We start from the raw sequence: 26,872 nt of genomic DNA on the forward strand, positions 1-26,872 counted from the left end.
TCTTTGGGTGGCACTAGTAATTATACATTCTGAAAGGGTGGTCCCGAGACTGCTTGGATAGTTCTGATGGCTCCACATCTGTTTATATATTTTCAGGAGAAAAAAAACACGAATGTAGCCCTAAATATTAATTGACTGTTGTATGTAGAATAAAGCAATGGCCTTACTAAAATTCAATACCTGAGTCAGAGGAGCCCTAGTAATAAACGCCACCCTTTATGGTTGTATGCTTGGACTATCCCGGAAGTGAGGTGGCTGCTCTGTCGAACAAGCGAAAGATAAACACGTATCCGAAAGGTGGAGATGGTTTAAATAAAAGAGAATAGGCAGCTGAGCAGGATTTGGCGATTAGTTTAGCTGTACTTTGTATTTTTTACAAAGGAAGTCAAAACATTCCTATAGCACTTTCTGTAAAGAAGAGGTTTTGTTTCTGGGAAAGTCTGCGTTAGCGACAGAGTCGGTAAGTCCGTTTCCCAAAGCAGGCTGGAACCTAACGTTAGCTGACTATTTTATCCAGCTAGGATAGATTTGGCTAATCACATTCCTTCTTTTAAAGCTCTGAACTTTTGCAGTATTAGTTGAAAGAAAATAGTGGTCACAGGATAGGACATACTTTTAGTAGATATACTTTTGTTTGCCCATTTAGGGTTTCAGACGAGCCCATATGGAATACAGTTCAGGGTTAACGTTAATGTTAGCATTGCTACTTTAGCTGTCACAGCCACAGCTAAGATATATGGCTAATTTTGCAAAGCGACGTCTTATTCCCTTTATTACAGTTGTGGCTTATGAAATTGATAAACAGGTTGAAGGAGGCTATTGCTAACGTTGGCTGAAGTTTATTTAATAAAGCTTAGGTGAACACGTCTAAGTTATTCACCTTGTATGGGCAACGAGTTGCTATCGTCTCTGAACAGGCAGCTTGCTAACCTTAGCTAGGAACCAGGATCTACAAATTGCCAGATGTAGAACTAACTGAAACTGCCCGAAAAGGGGCAGAGTGACCAATTTTCTACCAATTTTCTACGTGATATAGTAACAGCTGATATTTCTGGCGTGCAAAGGTGACTGCTATCATGGCATGAAAAGCAGGCCTGCATGTTTCTTTTTCTGCACATCATTAGAAGTTAATTAAACGTAATTAAACCAAAATATTACCGAACATTACCCAAACTAAGCCTAGGTTGTCAAGTCATTCATACAGATTGTATAATGTATTTGTTAATGCAGATTATGAAATGATGATTGCTCAGAACCACTTGTTCCACTCAACAGCTCCTGGCACAAGATGGTGCGAGCAGCCCTGGTTACAGCCACCAGTATGGTGTTGACAGGGGCGGTGGTGGCCCATGCCTATCTTCTCAAACACCAGTTCTACCCCACAGTGGTGTACCTCACTAAAAGCAGTCCCAGCATGGCTGTAAGTAACTTCACTTTCTCTTGATTAAATATGAAGAGTTGTGAGTTTCAAGAGTTTTCAAAATAGACCTTGAGTTGTAATATTTGTGATTCTTTTAAGTGCTGATTAGGGATGTAACGGTATGAATTTTTTACCTCACGGGTATAGTGACCAAAATTATCATGGTTTTCGGTATTATTGCGGTATTTTTAAAAGTGTGTTCAATATGTTCAGAAAGCACCGATAGGCCTACACAAGCTGAAATAGTTTTTACTACTATGAAGTAGTGTTTACTATGTTACAAAAATATGGGCAAAACCTTATCAAAAGTTAACCGGGGACGCTGGAACTCATTTTTACCTGGGGGGTGCTCATAGTTGTTACTGAGTAGATGTGATCCCTTTATTCTGGTACATTTTAAGGTGGCCTATTGCTACTGGAGAAGGACATATTTTCATTTACATTCATAGACCTACATCCTGACTGCCGAAATTAACTTTGTGGCTACATGATACAGTGCACGTTTTGCGGTGAAAATGTTCCGCCTTTTAAAAGCAGGTGTAGCCTAATGCGAATCTCAGTTAAATCCATCAATTAGACATCAGAATCAGTAGGCTACCAGTTTTGTTTCATTGTACCAGGCCTACTGTATGTCAAAAGCAGGCTTGGATGAAGCTGGGAAGGATTAAACACACGGTTTCCACACCGTGGTAATCAACCGTGATGATCATGATATTTGAAATGAAAGCGGTAATTATTATCGTCAACATTTTTATCGCGGTTTACCATTATACCGGTAATCGTTACATCCCTAGTGCTGATAATGCTTGGCAAAAAAGAGGTCATGGTTGCATTATTCAGGAAGATAAAAGTTGTAATCATATGTTGAAGATGAATTTGTCAGGTTTCTACTGACAAACTCACTAATAGCAAAGCTAGGCAGACTTTGGTTAATATCAGTTATTGTTCACATAGTTTTCAAAGTTTGTATGAGCTTGCAATGTTGTCTTGTCTACCAGGTATTGTACATCCAAGCATTTGTGTTGGTGTTTCTGTTGGGGAAATTTATGCGCAAAGTCTTCTTTGGACAGCTGCGTGCTGCTGAGATGGAGGTAAATTCTCTACTTTTGTGACTCTTTCCATTTTTTCAATTTTATCCATCACCACTGGTTTTTATCGGTGGCTTCTCATGTTCACCTCACTTGCCCCTGTTCTTCACACGTTTTAGCACCTGATTGAGCGCTCGTGGTATGCTGTGACTGAGACGTGCCTAGCCTTCACTGTGTTCCGGGATGATTTCTCCCCTCGTTTTGTGGCCCTCTTCACACTGTTGTTATTCCTCAAGTGCTTTCATTGGTTGGCAGAAGACAGAGTTGACTTTGTGAGTGACTGCAAATGTCAATGGGATATTCATACCTTCATTTAGGTGTAGAATATAGGAGTAACCTGCTGTGTTTACATTTTTATTCCAGATGGAGAGGAGTCCAAATATTTCATGGGTCTTCCACTTCAGGGTGTTGTGTAAGTATTTGTAGACATTTTAGAATCTTTTTTTCTTAACTGGTGAACGTGGCACCAAGTCGCAAGTCATTCAGGCACAGTCAAAAGTAAGGAAAAAGTAAGTCTGTTGTAAGGATCTTACTTCCTGTTTTAAGTAAAACTTCTCATCCGGTCAGCATTTCAATCTGAAACTGTATGCAAATATTCATGGTGCACCTGTTGCTGTTAGAAGGGTCCGTGTATCATTCATTCATTTGATATTCAATTGAGAATCCAAAACGAAAAAAGGACTTGTTTTTTCATTATTTGTTTATGAATGTGATACAAACCAACAAATAATGCTTTGTTTTTCAGACTTTTGATTTCATGATCAGATCAAAAGTAGAACGTTTAAAAAACGGCCTTAGGCCCAAAACTGATTTTGATATTTATTTTTTCCGATTTCTGTGACCTGGAAGTCTATCCAAGTCACTTTCTTGGTCTAGACCTGTCAGTGCTCAGTGTTGCCAATTTAGTGACTTTGTTGCTAGATTTAATTTTAGCCATCCCATAGCAACAGAAAATATTGTCTAACAACTATAGCGAGAAATTGGGCGACTTGCGCAACGATGGCAAACTTGGTTTAGTTGAATCGACAGAAAATCATCTCCCTTCTCATGCCTGTTTCGTTTATTAACATCGCGTTCGCCCAAAGCATTATAGAAGTAATGACTGGCCTAGGCTATGTAGTATCAGCCCATGTTAGGGAAGTAGGCCTAGATGTTAGATCTATCAGCTCAGATCATCATTTGTCGCCAACGTCATTGGAAGGCAGCCAGCTGCAGTAGCCTTCTGGTGAGATTACACCAAAGACAGTAGCTATGATGGGGAAACTAGGGACACATCGTTCAACAAGCACATGATCAAAGGAAAGAGGGGCTACAACTTCATTCACAAACAGAGCAAATAATTCAAATTGAGCCATAGGCGTATAGCCACAGGCGGGCCTAGGCCCGTCTACTTGTCAGTCTTGCCCGTCCAACTAGGCCTACGTTCACCATCTAAAAAAGACGCACAAGTCAACACTGCTCTGAGAGCTCAAGAAACAGTCAAATCGCGAACAGGCAGCAGCTCCGTTTAATTGTCATTTGTGAAATGTGTTCATATTCCACTTTTTATGTCATAGACGTTGCATGCCTATGGAAGGAAAGGCTTTGCAGTAGGATTGTCCAAGCTGTTGCTTCAGTTTGTGTTTTAAGTTATGCGACGCACCGTTGCTGGGTTCATGCCGTTTTGCGCAAGTTTAAAATGTTTAGCCGACTGCGTAATTTGCCATTTTTGTTCAGTAAGTTCTACTTTTCATGTCATGAATGTAACATGCATATGATAAGGCTTTGCAGTTGTAGGCCTACAATATGGTCAATCTATGGTCTGGTAGGCCTAGTCCGATTTAACACTGCAAAACAGAAGCAGCAGCTGGCAATGGAAGTCAATAAATAATTTCCGGGTCACAGAAATCCGAAGAAATAAATATCAAAATCAGTTTTTGGCCTGAGGCCGTTTTTTAAACGTTCTACTTTTGATCTGATCATGAAATCAAAAGTCTGAAAAACAAAGCATTATTTGTTGGTTTGTATCACATTCATAAACAAATAATGAAAAAACAAGTCCTTTTTTCGTTTTTTTCATTTTGGATTCTCAATTGAATATCAAATGAACGAATGATACACGGACCTAGAAGGACTGTTACTGAATTTGTTTTAAATCAACTTGCTGTTTATGTTACTTGTTTTCTTCATACTTACCTTCTTCTCTTTTTTGTGTGTTGATGTCATGTGGTGCAGCTCTCATGGTGTTACTGGGAATACTGGACTTTCTTTTTGTAAATCATGCTTGCCATAGCATCATCACAAGGGGAGCCTCAGTTCAACTGGTGTTTGGATTCGAGGTATGGATATAAATTGTAGTTAAATAGAGACTTAATGGAATAAATTAAATGTATGCATAATCATGACGTGATTGATACATTTTTTACCATTATGTTGTCCTAATAATCCACCGCTTTTCTCTGTGTAGTATGCAATTCTGATGACCATGGTTCTCACAACCTTCATCAAATATACACTTCATACAATTGACCTCCAGAGTGAGAATCCATGGGATAACAAGGCCGTATATATGCTGTACACCGAACTCTTCACAGGTATGAGGCTCCTATGGTTCTCTTTTCTCTCATAGCCATCCAAAGTGCTCTCCTTTCACAACATTCAACAGTTATTCAACGACACTTTATCCCATAGGTTTCATTAAGGTGCTGCTGTATATGGCATTCATGACCATCATGATCAAAGTGCATACGTTCCCTCTGTTTGCCATTCGTCCCATGTATCTTGCTATGAGGTAGGAAGCCTGTTAAGCTTTGTCTGAAAATGATATGTTTGTGACTTGTCATCAATTGTTTATTAGGGCAACTTCTAAGTTTCTAAGTCATGATTTTCCTACTTATTGTATTTTCCCAAAGTTTAAGTGAGTTGTATTTGTATCATATTGGCTTGCATGGACTTCAACTTTTTGAATGTTCATGAAAAATTGTTGAAAAGGTACAGTCAAATATAGATAGAAATAGTTACCTATTTCTCCTTCAGACAATTCAAGAAAGCTGTAACTGATGCCATTATGTCTCGGCGAGCCATCCGCAATATGAACACACTGTGAGTACCACAAGGGACTTTACCCATAAAGATTTAAGTAGCAAACCCATTGCTTTTTGAGTTTAAAGTCAGCTTTCACAAACTTGTATGTTGTATGGAGAGACAAAGGTTCTTTGTTTTAATAACAATGTATTGACACATGGTTTTATGGCACTTCACCAGCTATCCTGATGCCACACCCGAAGATCTCCAGGCCTCGGATAATGTCTGCATTATTTGTCGAGAGGAAATGGTGACGGGAGCCAAGAAACTGCCCTGCAACCACATCTTCCACTCCAGGTGACCCAGACAAAATCATTTTGCCTCTGTGTAATACGAGTATTTATGTGTTTCTAACTGATGCCCTGGGTAGGATATCCTCTATGTCTAATTGCATTCCCTGTAACATTTGACATTATGTGGTCATTAAAATGATTCCTGACCGATACTATTGAGTTGGAGCTAATGTCAGTGTCCTCCTCCTGGGACTGCAGCTGCCTGCGCTCCTGGTTCCAGAGACAGCAGACCTGTCCTACGTGCCGCATGGATGTGTTGAGAGCCTCTCAGCCCAATCAGACACCTGCCCCGCCCCCTGCTCAGGCTCCGGCACCAGCCCCACCTGCCAACGCTCAAGGCCCTGTGCCCGGCAACGGTGAGTACCAGTCCAGACATGTGCACATGCACGCATGTACACACACTCATGTACACACTGTTCAGAGGGGAGTCGAGATTTTTTTCTACTCAGTCACATGGAGTCAATTTACCGACTAATGAGGGCAAAGCAGGCTTCATTGTAAGCAGACCACAATGTCACACACAGCTTTATGCCTCGTCAGGGTTTTATGTGACTCTAACCTCATGCTCTCTCCGGTACAGTAGCCCCAGGGATGATGCCTCACTTCCCCCCGGGGCTCTTCCCTTTCTGGGGGCCGTTTCCTGGGGCTGCCCCACCTGCCGGTGCACCTGGTGCTCAGGCTGCTGCGGATGCCCCCCCAACTGGCGCTAGCGCCACCCAAGCTCAGGCACAAGGTGAGAAGTTCAGATGTGCATTCAGACATCATCATTTACCTTCCTAGCTGGCTCACAAAAATGCCAGATCACATATGATTTGAACTTGATATAACGGTGAAAACCAAATATTGTTCTTTGACTGGAAAAGCTCAGAAAACCATATGAATTTCAGATGTAAATGATTTGAATATTTTGCTGTTCACTACAGGGAGCAGTACATCAGCCCAGCCTAATGGAGAAGCTTCTAGCACTTCTGTCCCTGGAGGTGCCATGCCAGGTTTCCCCTTCAACTTCCCTCCTCCACCGTTCCCTTCTGCACCATGGCTACCCATGCCACCACCACCTCCCTTCAGTAAGTTGCTGAGGAAAGGATGTGCAGTAATGTTATATATATATATATATATATATATATATATATATATATATATATATATATATATTTTTTTTTTTTTTTTTTTTGAATTTTGAAATTATGCTTGCTAAATGGTTAAGTTGCTATATTTATATTGTGGTTGCCACCACCCGCAACATAAGGAAATCAACCCTAGCTTTGTAGAAATGTTATAGGCTGGGTAAATAGAAATGTGCATATTTTAGGTGAAAATGATTTTTGTCCACATGATCCTTTTCTTAAAGTGTTGTGTCCACACCTACATGCCATAGATGTGTTTGTTGTTGTTGGTGGTGTCTGGAACACATTCGGGGGTGATGGCATTTTCAAGTCGTTCCATTTCAGGAGCTCGAAAGCGCCCGAGTAGACTAGTGTAGATGCGAGGTGCAAACACAAGTGTTTCAGATTCAAATGAAAACAGAATCGTGTGGATGTAGCCTTAGTTCCATTTCAGAATCCCATTATTTAGTTGTCTTGATTGTAATGCATGAACTCCCCTGCCAGTGTCCTCGATGCCGCCGCCGCCCGCCTCCCTGTCCAGCATGTCTGATGCGGAGCTGCGGGAGCTGGAGCAGGAGGGCCGGCGGGGTCTAGAGGCCCGACTGCAGTGCCTCCACAACATCCACACGCTGCTGGACGCCGCCATGCTCAACATCCACCACTACCTCACCACCGTGGCCACACTCAGGTAAGCTAGAGCTTTTCCCACCAGGGTCAAAGGTCATGGACCTCATTTATGAAGGGGTGAATGTGAAGGATAAACGTGGGTGTGCTTGTGTTTTGCGCTTGGCTCAGCCCCCCTCGGACTGAAGCCAGTGCTGGAGAGGCCAGTGGTCCCTCGACTTCCTCTAACACCAACAACACCACGGAGAACTCCAGCCAGGAGACCCCTGCTCAAAGCCGTGAGTAATAAGATTGGCAAATAATGGAATCATAGCCAAGAGTGCATCTTAGGAAAGAGGTGCTTGAGAGTTGACACAAAATACTATTGGAATTCGATTCAAATTGTATGAAGGTTGAAATGAATTATTTTATGTAACAAAGTTTCTGTGTCATCAGTAAATTATGTGTCTAGATGAGCTATCAAGGACACTAACTGATTGCCCCTCTGGATCATTTTGTTTATGTGCTTTAGTTTAATTGCGGACACGTAGCTTGGAAATTACTTACCAAGAAGCAAAACCTATTAAATCACGCTCCATTTAAAAAGTCAACTGACAATTATCTGATGGGTATTTCAAGTGTCTCAGACTACTTAGAAAGAAAAATGTCACGTTTAATTTCATTAAAGCCAACACATTTCTCCTTGCTTGCCGTTGAAACAGCTGAGCCAGTTTTGGGGGCGACGGGTTTCTCTCAACCAGACTCCACCACCGCGGAGGAGAAGAAGGAGGAGGAAGGAGAGGCCGCGGCGGAGGAGGAGAGCGACGGCGGAGAGCCCAACGCGGCGGAGCTCAGGCGGAGACGCCTCCGCAAGCTGGAGACCACTCCACCCCCTGACCACTGATGCCCACTCAACCATGCTGGATGATGATCACTTTTAACAAAAGACTTCAGTCAGCTGACTTCATCTTATGTGTCTCTCCTCACGCTGGGCAAAGCTACACGGCCAGGCTGGACGAGGAGGAGACCCGATGTGCCCTTACCCATTCTTTAACATCGCATACATGGGGACACGGTGTTGTGCATGTGTGCAGCACTACTTTTAGCTCATGGAACGTTGCGCGTTTAGGAACGAATCATGAACCGTGGGCTCTACTTACTGTGTAGGGTGAACCAATACTATGCGGCCAACGTTGGCCGACATTTTGCTTTTACTGTTGACTTGATTAAATTTGGGTAGGAGTTGTTTTTGTATGCTTTATGTTTCAAATTTGGATATCTTTCTCTAGTTTAGAATATGTTACAGCTGCAGTACATTGGGAAGAGTTGGTTTTAGCTACAGCCATTGTGTCCTTAAATTTGGCCTAAGGGTGTTTTGTTTATATCTTCAGTGTATTCCCAGCCCACTCTGGGGGAAGTGAATTTTCTGTGTGGTGAGAATGAGACATGTGAGACACGGTCTCTGTGGTGAGAATGAGACATACCGTGTGAGGACTAATTTAAATTGTACATACTGTATAAAGAGTATTAGAAGCATCTGTACATACTGAAGAGTAAATAATTCAAATTAAACTTTGCTTGACGTCAACGATCACAAAACCAATGTAGTTTCTGCATTTGTAGAAACATTTGTGTATGTGCAAATGTAACAGCCAATTTAGGAAGCTCAGTGATAAAACCAGTGAATCATCTACATGGAGATGTAGTATTAAGAACTCTAAAAATAAGTACAAGACAAAATGGTTTAATGGTTTTTTATATATTAATGCCATCTTTCACAAGTTCCCTTTTAAATTGAGCCACATATTAACAATGATTAATACACAGCAACCTTATGCCTGATCAATCCCTTGTATTTACCCCCCCCGGAATCAAAGAATATATCTTATATCTAAAATACTTATTTAAAGGTGTAGGTCATAGGAAAATAATTTAGAGAGCAATCTTTACAGGTTAAAGTATTAATAAAAATACATAAGTTTATACATCTAAAATCATGACTGAGGAATGATAAACATTCTAGAGACATTTACCCTTTTATCCACAAGAACTAAGACTGACTGACATTTGAGAGGGTAAAACTGTCAGTTTTTGGTTCCCTATAGCTTTAATATAGACCAGTGAGCTACTGGATCCCAGATGACCTCATCTCATCAAGAGAAATCACAGGTGTCTTTGACAAAATAGTGGTCTGGAATGTGAAGGTGCAAGTAGTCTCAAAGAAGTAGAAGAATTTGAGTGCAAATACTCCCCCTTGACGGAGGTCTTGGAAACCCCAGAGTATTTTGTGTCCTCTGGTCAGTTCTGGGGAGTGGAGTAGAGGGAGTGGTGCTGGTTGGTCTGGTCGTTGGGATTGGCAAAGAGAAGGGGCGCTGTCTCACTTGTGCCAAACCAGCTAGACAGAGGAGATCAGAAGAGAACATTCAATGTAATAGGCCTGTGTACCAAAATGATCAGTCCAACACTATCAAAAGAGTCTTCTCCTCAGACTTACACTATGGATCAAACCATTAGCCTCTTTACTGAATATCTGATTTGACAAGTTATTTGGCTAAATGATATCACACATTTAACAACAAAAATTAATTTTAATAAATTTACTTAGAGCTTTGCTACATGACTGTGTGCATAAATGTGCTTAAAATGTCAAAACAATGACAATTGGCTGTTATGGATAAGTAGGCTTATGTTTATTATGGGTTCCACAACATTAATTCTCATTTGAATGCATCTGGGAAAAACACTTTAACTGAATATTCTCTTGAATAGTCTGTGGTGACTATTACCTGCTATGGTGATTGAGGCCCCAAGGACCACCTGTGTCGTCGTCCATCCTCCGAGGGTCATCAAAGAAGTAGGAACGTGGGCCTTGACTGCTAATGGCTGGAGTATAATTCTACAGCAAAACATCTTTAATCAAAACTGGGATCTTGTACCAACTGACACCGTTAGCACAATGGCAGTAAACAGGTCATGTATACTCACCACTTCCTGTGAAGGCTGGCGGACTCTGAATATGAGAATGAGCAAACTGGTGGGGAGCAGCTCCCAGATAAAGAGAATTGCCCCGAACACCAGGTACCCCGTATCACCAAGCTCGCTACGGAGGTCAGCCTTTAATACATTCAGACAATAGACAGACATGATCATCAAGAACAGCACCAGGGTGAATGAATACTCTCAAGACAGTGATTTACTCAGCTGATGAAAACACATCATTGTCCATCTAGGCCCAAAGTGTGGTCCGGGGACCACTGGTGGTCCGCAAGCTATCTCAAGTGGTCCGCGAGCAAACGTGGTAATTGCAATAGTTGCAATATTGAACCAACTTGTATGTAAATCCTGCAACACTGCCTATAGCTACGCCAGTTTAAATCATATGAATCCTCTGACAATAAGCAAGGTGCAAAAACAGTAAGCAAGGTGGTTCAGTGAGTAGGCCTATTGTGTAATATAATGTTGACGTAAGTCTACTGTTTTTTTTTTTTTAGCTAGGTCCGTGATTCTTTTTTTATTGGTTAAGTGGTCCTTGGTCTGAAAAAGTTTGAGAAACACTGATCTAGGCTAAAAAAGGCTTTAATTGTTCAGCTCTGCAGCTGGGTGAGCAGTGGATTCATGTACCTGGTCTGAGACGTTGTACCAATCAAAGTCAAAGGATTCCACCTTGTGATTTTTGGACAACATGAGCACTGCAAGATTGTAGCAAGCCCTACTAGAGAACAACAAAATCACTCCTGCTCCCTGTACAGCAGTCTGGCATACCGATGTCCCCTGGAGAAATGAGAAACACATTTGTCCTTATTTGCTCCATTGTACAACACAACCCATAAATGGAAAATAAAACAACAACAAACAATTCAATAAAACATGGTGGGCATAGAACACAACACAAATTCTGTGCAGCTTCCAAAAATAGCACTTGGGCTTGGAACAGGGATGAATAGTTTGGCTGAAGTCGTGCGTTACCCTATTGTGCGCGTTGAGACTGGTCGAGGGAGAGAGGCGGGTCAGGAGAAGCAGAGAGGCAGCCAGACAGATGGCCTGCACGATGAAGAGCAGGTCATTGACCAGGACCCGCACAAGTACCAGCCTCCAGGTCTTATCGCCAGCCTCTCCCTGCTCTCCGAGGGCGGCGCACACCACGTTCACACAGAGGAAAAGCGCACTCATGCCGCCGTAGGCGCAGCGGGCCACATACCTGCGAGAACAAACAGGGCGTCATGCGTCAAGTCAACTGGGGCTTTCCTTCAGGCAAAGAAATCTGTTATTTTTACTTCACTATGGTCAACTTACAGTCCTTTGCTTGGCTCGTAGCTGTACTTCCCCCTCACTTTCAGCACGAGCTGTACAACACAATGGTCTCATGTGAGTTCAACTCCAACCAAAGCCACTCAAGGCAATATTGTGCATAAATATCCCAGATGTCACTTACCTGTGTGAAGTACAGGTTGATGAGACTTAGGGTGAAAAACTGCAAGCATACGGGGCAGCAGTAGAGCAGCCAGTAGACTGGGGTGGGCAGGTGATTGGCTGCCAAAGCATTACAAAAATAGAAGGAAAAAAGGGTGGTGCGCAAGGCTGCCCAGAAAAGGCATAAAAAGAGGAAAACGCTCTGGTAGCTCCAGCGCTTGTGGCGGTATCGCAAAAGGAGCCAAAGCTGTATATACACTATTATGAAGAGACTTCCGTATAGGCAGGTGTACAGGGTGGTGAACCCCAACTGCACGGATGGGGCCATAGCAGGCTGAATAGGATAAGGGTTGAATGAGGAGTTGGGCGAAACAGTAGTTGGAGCTTGGTTTTCCATTTTGCTCTACAGTTGGTTGACTTAGATTAAGTGAGTTCTGATGGATGAGAGTCTGAGGTAGAAATTAAGTTGATAGCCTACTGGTTGCAAACAATTTGCACAGTGATGAGAGTGAGTCAGTTTAAGATTTTGTCTAAGGAATATGGAATATGGTGAAAAGAACCCACTGATGTATACTCAACAACGATGGATGCTATTGTTGTTGTGTTGTGTTGTTATTGCGTCTTAATAAAACGCTTCCCTGCAACACCTGATGTGTAAACATAGTTTAAGAACAGTGCTATAGGTCTATAATTTCCCATAGTCCAAAACAAACAAACTAAATAAAAATAATACACTCAAATGAGATAATTCTGTAATTCCCTTGTCCTATGCTCCAGGAACACACTCAAAACACCTGAAGTCCATGTCCTTCAAAGAAGAAAAGAAAAGGGGGAAAATCCATTATCCATTCTGGACATACAGTCTGGTTACAAAGTGTACTTTCGGAATAGCTTCTAGTGTACTTTCGTTATGCGAACTAGGGATAACTGGGTAGGTAGTGCTAGTTCCTGTTATGTGATTATGTAAGTAGTAGTTGGATTAATAGAAATACTCGACAATCGCAGTGCACAATCGACAGCTATATTGATCTGAATACTAATTACTGGATTGACAGTATTACAGAGCACTACACTACACTACTATTGATGAGTCGACCTGATTCCTATGCTAGCTAGCAAGCTAACTGATTTGACAGTTTGCGTCATCGTTGTTTTGGGACCGCTACAATGTATTTCCCAAAACAAGACACTGGAATATCATTCTCTCGTTTTATCTGTCATCTGTAACGTTGCTAATATTACTCAGTGACAACACAACGCTAACAATGCAGTTTCTCTTTAAAACGACTTCATAATATTGTGCCCACTGGTTAGCACGTAACGTTAAAAACATAGCCAGTTAGCTTTTGTGTTTAACGTTAAAGACTAAGTTAACAGAAGGCATCCCTTAGGCTATAATGATAACCTCCAAGACCTTTAAAGTTACAGCTGTTGAAAAACAGTATTCAAAACTATAATCTTACCTCTCTGAGTGTGCTTGTATTTCTGGGGATTTTCATTGTGTACTATCCAAACTTCTGTTTCATATCTTGTTAGTGGTAGGTGGATTCCACTTTAAGCTGACTACTGCCACTAGCGGTGTAGGAAGTCACTCACGTTTGCATGGCATCAGAGAATGTCTAAAAAGGGGAGAACTGCCACTCTCGGAAAACTTCCGGTTTCTGAACTGGTTGCAGTTCCTTCTGTGGTTCTTCATGAGGGCGCTCGTCCACGAGTGCAGAATGCATGGAGGTCTATGGAGCTGTACCCCTCAAAATCCACTTTTCTCAGGATATATTTTTTTATATAATAAAAATATTTTTTAAAGTAATTTGAGTATTGTATTCGAAAGGGGGGGGCAAAGAAAATACACTTGGTTGAGTATTATATTTTTTAAAGTCACTTAATTGTTCTAAAAAGCCTTTAAAATGTGTCAATAACGTCATTCATTAGCACAATGCTAGCGTGTTATGTGCAACAATGACCCAACCTGTAAGAAATCAAAAGGACATAAGTACTCGTTCATAAAACTTTTGACCTATAACCCATGTTGAAGTTATACAAACTACAATCAAATCTGAGATTTGTCAACGACAATCAGGTGAAAGAGACAAATTTAGCCGTCTAGCTCCATTGACTCCCATTCATTCTGCACTCATGGCGATCGCCCCCAGTGGAACTCTGGTGGAACTGCATCCAAAATTCGGTACAATGGGACTTAATACGGAGTGGCAAGGCTCTCCGTAGACGGGCTCTGATGGCATCATAAACAAACCAGTTGGCCTAAGGTTAAGGCCTAAACATGTGATCGTGGATAAAGTATGCCCAGAGAATGTCATACGTAGACGGGCTCTGGTATGACTAAATTGCCACATGTATGTCTATTTCTGCCGCCAATGCACTGTAGTCTATGCCAACTCAAAATAGTGAAGGATAATTGGGAACTATGATGCACTATCCAAGTCTTTGATTTAGGCCTACAATAGCAATTTTCCTTGATTTGCTATACATTGCATTTGTGTAGGCCTATAGGCCTTATTAGCTTTATAATATAAACATATACTATAACCGTGGACGCTCCATTTCGTTTGTTCCAAAGAAATCTTATAGTATTTTGTGTCAAAATATTATAGCATTTCTATAGGAATACTATATGCTACTATTTTGGGGCGTATTATAGAAGTACTACGACTGTACTTTAGGTAAACAATAGAATAAGGATATTATAGAGGTATTATGGCAGAAGTATTACTCTACACTACTATAGAAATGTTATAGTAGGCCAGGCCTATTACTTGAGTTCTCATTTGATGCTCAACTTCTTCAAGTATCAATTAGCTCATGAGTCGGGAATTGTCTTAACTTAAATTTCCTTTTTGTTGACAAAATGGATGAACTAGGCCTACATACAAAGAACCAGTGCAATGTAAGTTATAGGAAATAACTAGTCTATGACATTTGGGAAATTATAATTAAAGTAATATATGAATTATTTATGAATAATAATTGCTACCTCTAACACAGGTAGGCCATGCTAATTATGCTAATTATAGGGCACCAGATATTATGTTGTAAAACCAGCAAATCCATGCAATATCTCAAATTTTCACTTTACATAGGGTCTGAAGCTTCCATCGACCATTGCAAGTGGGACAAAATGCTCAGCTGATCTCCAGATCCAAAAGAGTGAGTCAAACATCTGTATCCATCCCTGAAGAGGCACATTTGCCACAAGATAGACTTACTTGAAACAAGAAACAATGAGTAGGAATCTTCCTTAATGCAAATGGTCAGTCCAACTTCTTTTTTCACACAGAGGGTCATACCGGGACAGGTGATGCTTCACTTCAGCTCTCCCCATGGTCCAACTTGGTTTCTTCCCTGATGTCGAGTCATTCACACTCATGGATCAACTCTCTTGCATGGGACTTAATGAGTATGTTGTATCACCGAAAACCTTCACTCTGACACACAATGTTACAATTATTTTTCAGGCATAGAGAGATCCTTGGAAATGTGTTAAAGTAAGAAACTAATAGTACCAGTATAGTGTCTGCAACTCATCTGTGAAATATCACTTTACTTGTTCTACCACTTCTACCACTACTTATCACCACTTGTCTTTGTTCAGCACCTCACCATGGTGGAACCCAAACCTGTGAGAAGATCAGGGTCTGGGTGTCGGCTGCAACCAAAGAGGTGATTCTGCCTGCCGTCACCAAGTACCAACTAAAAGTGAAGTATAATTAATTCAATCTGAGCAGGCTTCCAGCTAAAATAGAATTGAAAGTGTTCAACTGTTTTGTGGAAGCATGGTCACACAAATATCTGCATATGATATCATCATATGGTCATCTCCAAGATGGACTATTGTAATTCACTATTAGCTGGCTTACCTGCTTGTGTAGTAGGATCATTACAGCTGAATGCTGGAGCACGCCTGGTCTTCAATCAGCCAAAGAGGAAACATGTAACTCCTCTCCTAGTTACTCTCCATTGGCTTCCTATAGCAGCCAGAATTCAATTTAAATCTCTAACTTTGGCCTATAGGACACTGACTGGATCTGCTCCTTGTTATTTTAATTCAATGATCATGATGTACATCCCCAACCGCCCACTGCGGTCTTCTGATAAGCGTCTTTTGTGTCGACCAGTCATAAACGCTACGTCAAATTCAAGACTCTTTTCCTCAGTGGTTCCATGTTGGTGGAATAAGTTTCCCAGTGCTCTCCGTTCCTATGATATTTTTGGGTCGTTTAAGAGGGGTCTAAAGGCATATCTGTTCAACATGCACTTAGTTCTTTAAGCGCTTCTTATGCATTATGGTTTGTATAATATTGTTTTACTTCCATTAGGCTGTTGACATTGCTGTTTACTATTGATATTCTCCTTAATGTAGTCTTACCATGTTATTGTTTTTATATTATTGATTGAATAGACATTATTGTTTATTATTTCCTCATTTTCATTGTGTATTTCATTAGGCTATTGATTGAATTGACATTGTTTATTATTGCTATTCTCCTTATTATAGTCTGACCAACATTTAAATTTGTTCCCTGTTAAATTTAAGTATTATATTGTTTTGTATTTGTATGTCGCTTTGGACAAAAGCGTATCCATAACCATAACCATATGAAACTGTAGTGTAGGTTACAGACCATAATGAGTTTAATTAATTCAACATTTGACCACATTTAAAAAGACCTGGGTTATTGAAATGACAAAACTGCAATGATTTAAAATGTCTCAAATAAGGTCTAACAAACTTGGGCTAGCCTTACCTCTCTTAAAAGCATTATGTAAGCATTATGTATTCCTTGATGAGAGTGGCTTTGTCAAAGATCCTTGATTACCGCTTTAACCCTCTCTGGCTTTGTTATTTGCAGGCTGTTAGTGACAAAAATGTTATTTTCCCTATGTTCCGCTAGATGGTGCAATATCATTGATGACACCTGACGCCACCGCCAATTGTCACCAAGAAGAGGAAACCGCGGCTATTTTAATTCAAACCATTATTTGTTTTGACGATGTTTACATTCGATGATGACATATCACCATCTCCTTTGTGGATAACGTAACATAACATAATAACATAATGGTTAACTTTGATAGTTGACTTTCCACTTCTAAAACAAAGTACCGCTGATATTACATTACTGTTTAATATATGTTTTATTTTGAATTTCACGAAGCCAACGATAACTTCCAATAACTAAGTATGGGAAGGAAAAGTGCTGTTGCCTCTGAAAAATCATTGCGACGATCGGCTCGAATCAGAACCATGGGCGCTTTGTCAGAGGTGGGTATTTTAAAATTGGATGAAGTAAGCGAGGTTTTCCGCCTCACTTTTTCCTGTAACGTTACAGTATTTTCATGGCCACGTAGCAGTGATGAGGTTAGTCAGACACACTTAGCTGGCTAATGTTATGGTTTTGGCGCGCGGTTTCTTTGTTTTCTTACATGCAAAATAGTTGCTAAAGTATAAAGTTACTTTAAGCTAACGTCTGTGAAGCACTTGTAACATTGGACTATAAAATATGGTAAGTTTGCTTGACTTTTCATGATCAAACTAGCGATAGCGAGCTAGCTTGCTTTATACCAAAGATTCTTCATCAACCGACTCTGTTTATACATCATGTCAGTTGGTCTTTGCAACGTTACTTCCTAGTTTGTCAGTCAACCAGTTTAATTTTGCGTTGTTTAGGTGTAGCCGCTTAACCGCTAATATAAAGTTATTCTTTTTAATGTCATTCTCGATTCCGTTCTGTTCTGGATAGTTTTGAGTAGCACGTATTTTAGCCAGCTAGCAGCTATGCAGATTGATGAAGTGTGCTACCTTGACTGACCGTATCAACTTTGCCCACATCAACAGGAATCGGAGAAGACAACAAGGCCTGAAAGCATGCACGCTATTTCGGAGGATGATGAAGAGGCACGCAAATCTGCCAAACAGCCTACATCTCGGATTCCAACTTTTCAAAGCTCACTAGCTCGTAAAAAGCCTGTTAGTAGTGCAGAATCGCTTAGTTCAAGTCAGTCCCGACAGGAGGCATCAGCTATACCCAGTCAGACTAAAGACAAAGTAAGTCATGCAGGAGAAATGCCTAAAACCAAATCCCTCAGTGGAAGAGAAACGGCTCTCCCTCTTCCTTCTGTTCACCTACCAGGAATGTTCTCTGATGCTCATGCCTTTGGTGATCATACCAGTTTTTCAGACGCCACTGGACTTTCTGCCAGCAGGAAAGACTCTCCTAAACAAGGAATTCCAGACCAGCTTCAACGACCCTCACTCCGATCTGATCCAGAGTCTAGCAGACCAGAGTTACCGGATTCTGTCCCAGAGTTACCTGATTCTATCCCCGAGTTTGCCTCTGAAGCTTCATGTCCAGATCAAGATACCACATCTGAAGATGTGCAGGAGCTGTCAGATACCGATTTTGAAGATCAGAAAGAAACACAAGGGACCTCCAACAGCGCTGATGAAGAGACTGACTTTGCTTTAAAAGAGGAATCCTTTGGTCTGGAGGAATGCCTAGAAGAAACTTTTCCTCTGAAACAGACTGAATGTCTAATTGAAGGGACAGATCACGAGAACTTGATTACGGGAGAGGAATGTACCACAGAGGGGGAGAAAGTGAAGATTGTTTCCTCAGAATCAGTGAAGACTGAAGAACTACTTATGGAATGCTCTTCACAAGAAGAGGCCCACAGTGGGTTAGATAGAAATACAAAATTGTCAAAGGATTCTGAGGCACTTGCAAGCAAACTTTTGTCATCTCCAGATGAGGTAGGGGGGGAAATGGATGAATCAAATGTATCTTCAAGTCAAAGCACTCCAAAATCTTCATCATCAGCAAAGGTAAATAAATGCTTAATTGGATTCATGACTGTGTAGTCTGATGCTTAAGAAGGTTGATCCTTGTTCGTAAAATATACTGGACGTTGTTTTTTTTTGTAACACACTGAAATATTTTGACAGATGCAACAAGACTTGAAATTGTTGTCGGTCAGCATTGTAGAGTGAATATCTTAAGTTTTCAGTCACCCCAATAATCATGTATGCATTTAGAAATGAATGAATCAATTGTTTTCATGGGCAAGTTTTATTGCAGTGAATTGTCATCCCATGTTCTGATTTTTGTAGGCACACAGAGGGAGCTTTGCACTCTTCTGTTTGCTCCCAACCACTCTCTTGCTTTTGGGTGGATTTGGTCAGCATGTTTGGCTCTATGGCATTCCTAAATCTACGTCGCACCTACTGGATCAACTGGAATTACACTGGCTAGAGGGATTCTGGATGCCTCAAGAGCACTGCACTTCAGATTGTCGGTGAGAACATATCCCCACTGTTTGAATATAAAGCGTTTTCTATAGTTATCTTTACTCTGATGAGGTAACTAATATTTACTATCATATCTGATTTTAATACTATGCTTTACTTCCTAATGTTTTAGTTTCAGCTTGGTTGAGAGTATTCCTGAAGGTTTAGTATTTGCACCTGGATCACCACTCCTGCCAAGCATTTCACAAACATGGAAGGATCTACTCGACAAGGCAAACAAATCTGTCGATATTGCAGCTTTCTACTTCACCCTCAGAGATAGTGACTTGGGTCTTACAGAGCCCAGTGCAGATGAGGTAAGAGATTGTGAACATACCTTTTAAGTCACACTTAACAGGTCTAGTTTTGCTCCTGTTTACAGTGTGATCTATTTCTTGTCTTTGGTATTGGTATCTATTTCTTGTCTTTGGTGTTGAGTATTGGTGGTACCACGAGAGGCCTGTTACTGAAGCAACAACTTCTAACTACCAGAGCCTTCTCTCTGATCGCAAATGAAAGCGCTCATTCGTATGACATGCCTGGCCTTTAGCACAGTATTGAAGGAAATCTTCAAAGACTTTTTGATCATGCGCCTGTCTCCATCTGTGTCTGTCATGTTGTAGGGGAGACAGGTGTTCACCAAGCTGATGCAACTGCAGCCGAGAGGAGTGAAACTCCGCGTAGCCGTCAACAGTCCTCAGTCATATCCAATGGACGTGGAGGAGCTAGCCTCTGCAGGTGGAAATAACCTGTATATAACCCCTACTTTCAACCTCATTTGTGTCAGGAATGGTTTCAATATTGCCATGATTAAGTGATTCAATTGGACCTCTATGATTGTTCTTAATAATTTAATGTTCTTAATATTTTAGGTGCAGAAGTGCGACCTGTTGACCTCCAGTCTGTGACTGGGGGCATCATCCACACCAAGATGTGGGTTGTGGACAAGAAGCACTTCTATGTTGGAAGTGCAAATATGGACTGGCGGTCTCTCACCCAGGTATTTGCAGCAAAAATGTATTGATGCCAGCCTGACGTAACATCCAGCTAAATGTGTATTTAAGGCTGAAAATATAAATGCTATAAGATCAATGGTTTCAGGATTCTTCAGGATAAATGTATCTACCATGCATAAAAAAATAAATGTATTAATGCTACAAGGTGAATGGTTTCAATTCTTCAGGATGAATGCATCTGCCATGGGTAATGGTGTATCTGCCAAACACAATGGTCATATTTCTCAGTGTTCATGAAGTGCATGTAGTGGAGAGGGCTACCCTTTGGTGTGTGCTGTGTGTGCTTTTGCAGTGTTTTCCACATTACTCAGGGCCCAAGTATGGCTGTGCCATTGTGTTTGTTCAGGTGAAGGAAGTGGGAGTGTCTGTGGAGAACTGCAGCTGTCTGGCGCAGGATGCGGCACGGATATTCGGGATCTACTGGGATATAGGTGATCGGAAAAATGGTTCTCTTCCACCCTACTGGCCTGGGCGGTTCTCTGCCTTGTCCAGTGCCAATCATCCTCTTGTTGTTAATGTCAACGGTGTCCCTGCACGTGTCTATCTGTCTGTGAGTTACTTTGTGTTGCTTTTTCATATCATTATACCAGTGTGGGCTGCACATTTCATGTAGAATGTTTGACCATATTTTTGGTTGTCATGAAGACTGTTTTGCCAGCTACTGATATTTAACACACTACCTCCAATTTTTTTTTTATTAAATCCTCATAGGTTTCCTTGTTAAATCCTTGTCTAAACCTACAGAGACATTACACATACCATTTGTGGTGCCATGTAGCACATTTATGATTCTGCTTTGCATCAGCATGAGCATCATTGACACTGCAAGCAGAATTTTATCAATGTTATTTGATTAGTAAAACCACATTTCCTGCCCTCACTGAATTATCAGATCCCTTTCACACTTACATAGCAAGTCACTGTGTCAACACTCCACAGGGGTGAAAAATACATTTTTAAAATGATATATTTAGGATTCTATTGTGGGATCATGCGGATGTATATTTATGCTGTTGGTTCTGGCAAAATGGATCTGAATCTTTCATACATGTTTGTTTGATTCCCACCCCTAATTAAAATAACACTTTCTACCTGCTGCATCATTCATATGTATTTACCTCTTCTCAAACATCTGGTCCATTTACTAGCCCCACCATTGTTCATGGTCTCCCAGAATGTGTACAGTATGATGTGAACTAACAATTTTTCGCTTACTTCCTCTCCTTTACTAGTTACAGTTTCCCCTACTAGTGTCCTTGTAGTGCACCAGATAAAATGTAACAGGTCTTGTTTTCTGATAGCCACTGTGCAGTGTTTGATCAGATACTGTATGTCCATGTCAATGCCAGTCTCAGTTTATTTGTAAAGCAAATTACAAAACAGTGAAGTTGGCCAAAATGCTGTACAATCAACAAAGCAAACTTATAACATAACACAAAATGATAAAGGCTTAGAGAATCGGTTTGATTTCAGGTATGGCTTTTGCATGGTGAATGGATACATTTTATGTTCTAGATAGAACATGAGATGGTATGACATAGTAACATCTACTCTTTTTTTAATCTGAGCTTCCCATGTATAATATACATCCTGATTGCTTTTTTCCCAGAGTGCCCCTGGCCCACTGTCTGCTCTAGGACGCTCTGGTGATCTCTCAACCATTCTGTCTGTGATCGCTGATGCTAGAAAATTTATCTACATATCTGTAATGGACTATCTTCCACTATCGCAGTACACCACTCCAGTGAGGTAACAGTGTTTAAGAGTGTGAACTAATAGTCTCATAGAGCTTGGCGCACTGCATATTGTAATTCTCATGTAACCCATTACTTATTTGGGAATAGCCACTGGGGAATTTCCGCTACTAAATGGAAGAAGCTACAGTTTGCACTTCCAATACATCTGTGAAAGTGGGGTTTTAAGTAACAGTGCAGATTGAGAGAGAAAACAAAGGCAAGTGGTGTTTTCGTTCAGATGAGTCCCCAGGCCTGTACTTTGATGAGAGACACATCTGACCCTGCTTGACTAGTAATGGCATCGGCTATTTTATTTACTTGTTTGTTTATTTGTTTATATTTCACAATATATTGCGTGTATTGCAAATGTTTCACTAGGTTCTGGCCTCCAATAGACACAGCCATACGAGAGGCAGCGTGTGCTAGAGGAGTAGAGGTGAATATAATGGTCAGTTGTTGGAACCACTCTCCACGATCCATGTTCATCTTCCTGGAGTCTCTGAGTGTTCTTAGCCAACCTCCTCTGCAGTGTAAAGTCAGAGTGGTGAGTGACTTTGCTGCATGCTATTTTGACTGTTATTTTGTTCTGTAATACCACTACTGTGTGTGCTAATATTTTTGTCCTCGGATCATTTGTCTCAACAGAAAGTTTTTCAAGTGCCATCTACAACTGCACAACAAGAGATCCCCTTTGCTCGAGTAAACCATGCTAAATACATGGTGACCGATCGTGTTGTCTACATAGGTATGGGGTGACCATGCCATGCCCTTCCCTCCTCTACCTCCTTCTTCTACCACTTTCTCCTACCACACTTTGACTAGTGCTTATATAATGTTGGCACTCTTATTCTCTAGTAATAACATTGTCAGATGCATGGTAATTCCTAGCTAAGGTCTCCTCTGCACTGTAGCTTGAATGGTATTCTCTTTCTGTAAGTCGCTTTGGATAAAAGTGTCTGCTAAATTAATAAATGTAAATGTAAGAAAAGATTTATTCTAAATGGTTGCTCTGTAGCTTAATGACAATTGAATTTACAATCTAGTGAATCATTCATGATGGTGTTGTAAAGACATAAACACACGGCTGGTGATGACTGCGATTTATGGCTGGCAACCGGTACAATTGAATAGAATCTATTGAAGTGAGTGGGGCAACACGTACGGCAAGTGGAACGACGGCCATCTCATCACTCTAATTGGCCCCTTTCTATTTTTCCGGGGCCGATTTTGATGCGTCATAATAGAAAACAGCTGTATGGTCAGTGTATCTCCACTGAATCAATGGGTGATCGCGTCACCAGTAGTGTATGTAGTAAAGTGATTAACAGAATTCCACCGCTGCGTTGACTGTCGCATCGCCAGCCGTGTGTTGTGGGCTTTAATGAAAAGATAAAGGACATACTACATTGTTTTAGTAAGTATAGGACATACTACATTGTTTTAGTAAGTATAGTTTTTTTTTTTGCCTCCATAGGAACTTCTAATTGGTCAGAGGGCTATTTTACCCAGACGGCAGGTGTTGGCCTGGTGGTTAATCAGACTGGATCTGAGACTGCCGAGGGACAGAAGACCATGCAAAGTCAACTGCAGGGGATTTTTGAGAGAGACTGGAACTCCGCCTTTGCCGGCGATCTTTCAAATAAACATGTTCAACAGTGTGGGAAAAAATAAGGCATTGTTTATAAGTTTACAACATTTTTTGGGTATATGCACTTCCTTTTAATACTGATTTTGTCATGCAAGCCAATAATTTAACCGGTTCAGTACCCAAAGATACATACCCAAACATCTGCTACCTGTACTACCTGTTCTACCTGGATTGTATGTATTTGCTTGTTTTACTTTTTTATGATGCATGTTTTTTTCCCTTTGTGTCCTTGGTTTTGAACTTGTCCAGCATTACCACTTTTTCTTGTTCCTCTATTATAATGAAGTCTTTCATTTTCTGAGCACATGCAGAAAAAATTGATTGGCTCAAGGAAATGCCAGAATGTGTATATAATATTGCCATGCTGCCTTTGTGTAGATGGATATTTAGCCATGAAAACATTAAAGTGCGTAGCCCGGGAGATCTCTGAGAGTGTTTTTGTAGTATATGGAGAAAACGAGTGGTTATGTTACAAAATTGTGTGCTCAGTTTATTAAATCGTATGCTCATTTTGGTTGTTTTCTCGTGTTACTCAATCATGCACTTAATTTACTTAAATGTGGTTTGTTTTACTAAATTGTGCTCTCATTTTAATTCAGTAAAACATGCACACAAAATATTTAAAAAAAATAACATACTCTTTTTTTAAAATAAGTGCACAATTGACCAAAAGAAGCACACTTTTTCTAAAATAAACTAACAATCTAGTAAAATAAAGGTACAATTTTGTAAAACAAGCAAACATTAGTAAAATGAGCACACATTCGCTATACAAAAAAGAAGACACCTCCCGAGCTCCATATTTTTGTGTAAACATGACTGAATACTGTAGATAAAAAATATGAATACATTTTGTCACATGCCCATTTAAAAATGGATAAAATGCTTGTTATTGAAATTGAGGCGAGAAATTATTTTCAATAAATGTTTGCTTTATTTTTAACCTTTAATCTTTACTTTGTCTTTGATTACTGTATGTTCTGCACCAACACCGAATACTTAATGGACTTACTAGGCTGACCCAGGGCTCTGGGCTGATCTGGTTGACCGTAGGCCGCCCTAGACTAGTGATGGGTAAATGAAGCCTCGAGCGCTACTTAACATGGAAGACAAGGAAAACACAGCGACATCTGGTGGTTTGCATAAATTATCGCAGCCACGGACTAGTGAAAAGAATGCCTACAACGTTCAACACAATGCCAAAGCTTTGAAATGTTCTCATTCATTACATTAAAAGTGTTGCAAGAAATTTGCATTTCTGTTTGTCTCAATTCAATTCAATACAATAAAATACGATTAGGCAACATAATCCCAGACCACAACCTCATTCATCTCCAGCCAATGTACAAGCCCAAAGTACAGAGGCTACCAGTTGCCACACGCACCTTCAGGAAGTGGACACCCGAAGTGGATGAGGCTCTCAGAGACTGCTTCGAGTGTACTGACTGGAGTGTGTTACAGAATGGAGAGGACTTAGAGGAGGTCACACAGTGCACAACTGACTACCTGAACTTCTGCATGGACATTGTTGTTCCCACCAGAACTGTACGCTGCTTTCCCAACAACAAGCCTTGGATAACCAGCAATGTCAAGACCCTTCTTAACAGGAAAAAGATGGCGTTCAGAGAGGGGGACATGGCAGAGCTGAGGCGGGTGCAAGGGGAACTCAAATTCAAGCTGAAGGAAGCTAAGGAGGATTACAGAAATAAGGTGGAACAGAAGCTGCAGGAAAACAACTTGAAGGAGACATGGGACTGCATGAGGTTATCACTGGCCTGAAGAAGAACAGCAGCTCTGTGATGGGGGACCTGGACAGGGCGAACCAGTTGAACCACTTCTACAACAGGTTTGACTGCCCTGCTCCAGCTCCAATGGCGGTCGTCTGTCCACCAGCCCCCACCCCCACACCCCCTCAATACCAGCGCAACACTCACCTCCATCATCACAGGCTATCGTACCCCCACCATCACTGGATTTTGCACCCTTCCCCCACATGGCGATCACGAACAATGAGGTGACAACGACCTCAGTCAACAGCCATCAGACACACAGATCCCAGATGCACCCCTCCCCCTCCCCTCCCCTTACACCCCTCACCATTACAACAGATCAAGTGACAGTCCAACTAAAGAAATTGCGCAGCAATAAAGCAGCGGGGCCTGACAGACTTTGGGAGACAAGCTCTTGCAGATGGGTGTGGACGCTCACCTGGTAACCTGGATTACAGATTACCTGACCGAGCAACCACAGTTCGTCAGACTGAAGAACTGTCTCTCTGACACTGTGATCTGCAGCACCGGAGCGCCACAGGGAACTGTGCTCTCTCCAGTCCTGTTCACCCTGTACACATCTGACTTCTGCTACAACACCGAGTCATGCCACGTTCAGAAGTTTGCTGATGATACTGCAATTGTGGGGTGTATCAGGAACAGGCAGGAGGAGGAGTACAGGAGCCTGGTGGAGGACTTTGTGCAATGGTGCAAACTCAATCATCTTCAACTTAACACTTCAAAGACCAAGGAGATGGTGGTGGATTTCCGCAGGTCTAAGCCCACTCTGCTACCAGTCCACATTGATGGGGTCAATGTGGAGGTGGTTAGCACAAGTATCTGAGTCTCCACCTGGACAATAAACTGGACTGGTCAGCCCACACTGATGCACTCTACAAGAAAGGGCAGAGCAGGCTGTACTTCCTGAGGAGGCTGCGGTCCTTCAATGTGTGCAGTAAGCTCCTCGGGATGTTCTACCAGTCTGTTGTTGCCAGCGTCCTCTTCTATGCAGTAGTATGTTGGGGAGGAAGCACAAGGAAGAAGGATGCTGGGCGAATTGACAGGCTGGTAAGGAAAGCTGGCTCTGTAGTGGGAGCTGAACTGGAGTGCATCACTTCACTATCTGACAAAAGGACCCTGAACAAACTGATCAACATCTTGGACAATGAGTGTCACCCACTCCACAGCACTATTGTTAAGCAGAAGAGCCTGATCAGCTGGAGACTTCGCTCACTGCCTTGCACAACTGACAGACTGAGAAAGTCATTTGTCCCCATGGCCATTGAACTGTTCAATGCCTCACTTAAGGGAAGAGGAGAGATAGACTTCTCTGCATAGTCTGTCTGCCTCTTCACCCCCTCCATGTTTGGATACTGTCTGTCCACTAGCCACTTTTACCACTGTCTTTATGCCTCAC

At 41.4% G+C, this 26,872-nt stretch overlaps 3 protein-coding genes across 5 annotated transcripts; 2 read left to right on the plus strand and 1 right to left on the minus strand.

Moving 5' to 3' along the window:
• The first annotated feature begins 254 nt into the window (after window positions 1-254).
• On the plus strand, window positions 255-9,161 carry syvn1 (synovial apoptosis inhibitor 1, synoviolin). Of its 2 annotated transcripts, none has more exons than XM_042075609.1 (16): window positions 255-460; window positions 1,276-1,420; window positions 2,419-2,511; window positions 2,628-2,780; window positions 2,872-2,920; window positions 4,723-4,826; window positions 4,955-5,081; window positions 5,179-5,278; window positions 5,524-5,589; window positions 5,752-5,868; window positions 6,063-6,220; window positions 6,448-6,597; window positions 6,788-6,931; window positions 7,475-7,658; window positions 7,766-7,872; window positions 8,296-9,161. In XM_042075609.1, exons 2-16 carry the CDS (start codon window positions 1,289-1,291, stop codon window positions 8,475-8,477), a joined length of 1,866 nt encoding a protein of 621 aa, XP_041931543.1. In that variant the 5' UTR covers window positions 255-460; window positions 1,276-1,288; the 3' UTR covers window positions 8,478-9,161. The 2 variants fall into 2 exon arrangements, with proteins under 2 accessions (XP_041931543.1, XP_041931542.1); XM_042075608.1 differs by having other exon boundaries at window positions 256-460; window positions 6,445-6,597.
• Window positions 9,162-9,313: 152 nt separating this feature from the next.
• gpr137 (G protein-coupled receptor 137) lies at window positions 9,314-13,651 on the minus strand. Its single transcript, XM_042075611.1, has 8 exons — window positions 13,447-13,651; window positions 12,006-12,791; window positions 11,867-11,916; window positions 11,540-11,771; window positions 11,195-11,344; window positions 10,559-10,687; window positions 10,360-10,469; window positions 9,314-9,968 (listed from the first exon to the last, which is right to left on the minus strand). Exons 2-8 carry the CDS (start codon window positions 12,378-12,380, stop codon window positions 9,872-9,874), a joined length of 1,143 nt encoding a protein of 380 aa, XP_041931545.1. The 5' UTR covers window positions 12,381-12,791; window positions 13,447-13,651; the 3' UTR covers window positions 9,314-9,871.
• A 3,330-nt stretch (window positions 13,652-16,981) lies between these two features.
• Window positions 16,982-24,197, plus strand: pld7 (phospholipase D family, member 7). 2 transcript variants are annotated; one of them, XM_042075606.1, is made up of 11 exons: window positions 16,982-17,264; window positions 17,838-18,824; window positions 19,110-19,294; window positions 19,420-19,603; window positions 19,910-20,024; window positions 20,159-20,286; window positions 20,649-20,852; window positions 21,912-22,051; window positions 22,417-22,582; window positions 22,684-22,783; window positions 23,513-24,197. In XM_042075606.1, exons 1-11 carry the CDS (start codon window positions 17,184-17,186, stop codon window positions 23,707-23,709), a joined length of 2,487 nt encoding a protein of 828 aa, XP_041931540.1. In that variant the 5' UTR covers window positions 16,982-17,183; the 3' UTR covers window positions 23,710-24,197. The 2 variants fall into 2 exon arrangements, with proteins under 2 accessions (XP_041931540.1, XP_041931541.1); XM_042075607.1 differs by lacking the exon at window positions 16,982-17,264 and adding an exon at window positions 17,334-17,505.
• The last annotated feature ends 2,675 nt before the right edge of the window (window positions 24,198-26,872 follow it).

Source organism: Alosa sapidissima, chromosome 20 (genome assembly GCF_018492685.1).
Source record: "Alosa sapidissima isolate fAloSap1 chromosome 20, fAloSap1.pri, whole genome shotgun sequence".
Classification (NCBI taxonomy): Eukaryota; Metazoa; Chordata; class Actinopteri; order Clupeiformes; family Clupeidae; genus Alosa; species Alosa sapidissima.

Excerpts from the sequence above, each read along its gene's own strand:
- syvn1 (XM_042075608.1), top strand. The coding sequence starts at position 1,289 with ATGGTGCGAGCAGCCCTGGTTACAGCCACCAGTATGGTGTTGACAGGG. Across the intron at positions 6,221-6,444 it reads AGGCCCTGTGCCCGGCAACG|TAGCCCCAGGGATGATGCCT; the intron begins GTGAGTACCAGT and ends TCTCCGGTACAG. Across the intron at positions 7,873-8,295 it reads GGAGACCCCTGCTCAAAGCC|CTGAGCCAGTTTTGGGGGCG; the intron begins GTGAGTAATAAG and ends CCGTTGAAACAG.
- gpr137 (XM_042075611.1), bottom strand. The coding sequence starts at position 12,380 with ATGGAAAACCAAGCTCCAACTACTGTTTCGCCCAACTCCTCATTCAAC. Across the intron at positions 10,470-10,558 it reads GCCAGCCTTCACAGGAAGTG|AATTATACTCCAGCCATTAG; the intron begins GTGAGTATACAT and ends GTTTTGCTGTAG. Across the intron at positions 9,969-10,359 it reads GGCCTCAATCACCATAGCAG|CTGGTTTGGCACAAGTGAGA; the intron begins GTAATAGTCACC and ends TCCTCTGTCTAG.
- pld7 (XM_042075606.1), top strand. The coding sequence starts at position 17,184 with ATGGGAAGGAAAAGTGCTGTTGCCTCTGAAAAATCATTGCGACGATCG. Across the intron at positions 19,295-19,419 it reads CACTGCACTTCAGATTGTCG|TTTCAGCTTGGTTGAGAGTA; the intron begins GTGAGAACATAT and ends CTAATGTTTTAG. Across the intron at positions 19,604-19,909 it reads CAGAGCCCAGTGCAGATGAG|GGGAGACAGGTGTTCACCAA; the intron begins GTAAGAGATTGT and ends GTCATGTTGTAG.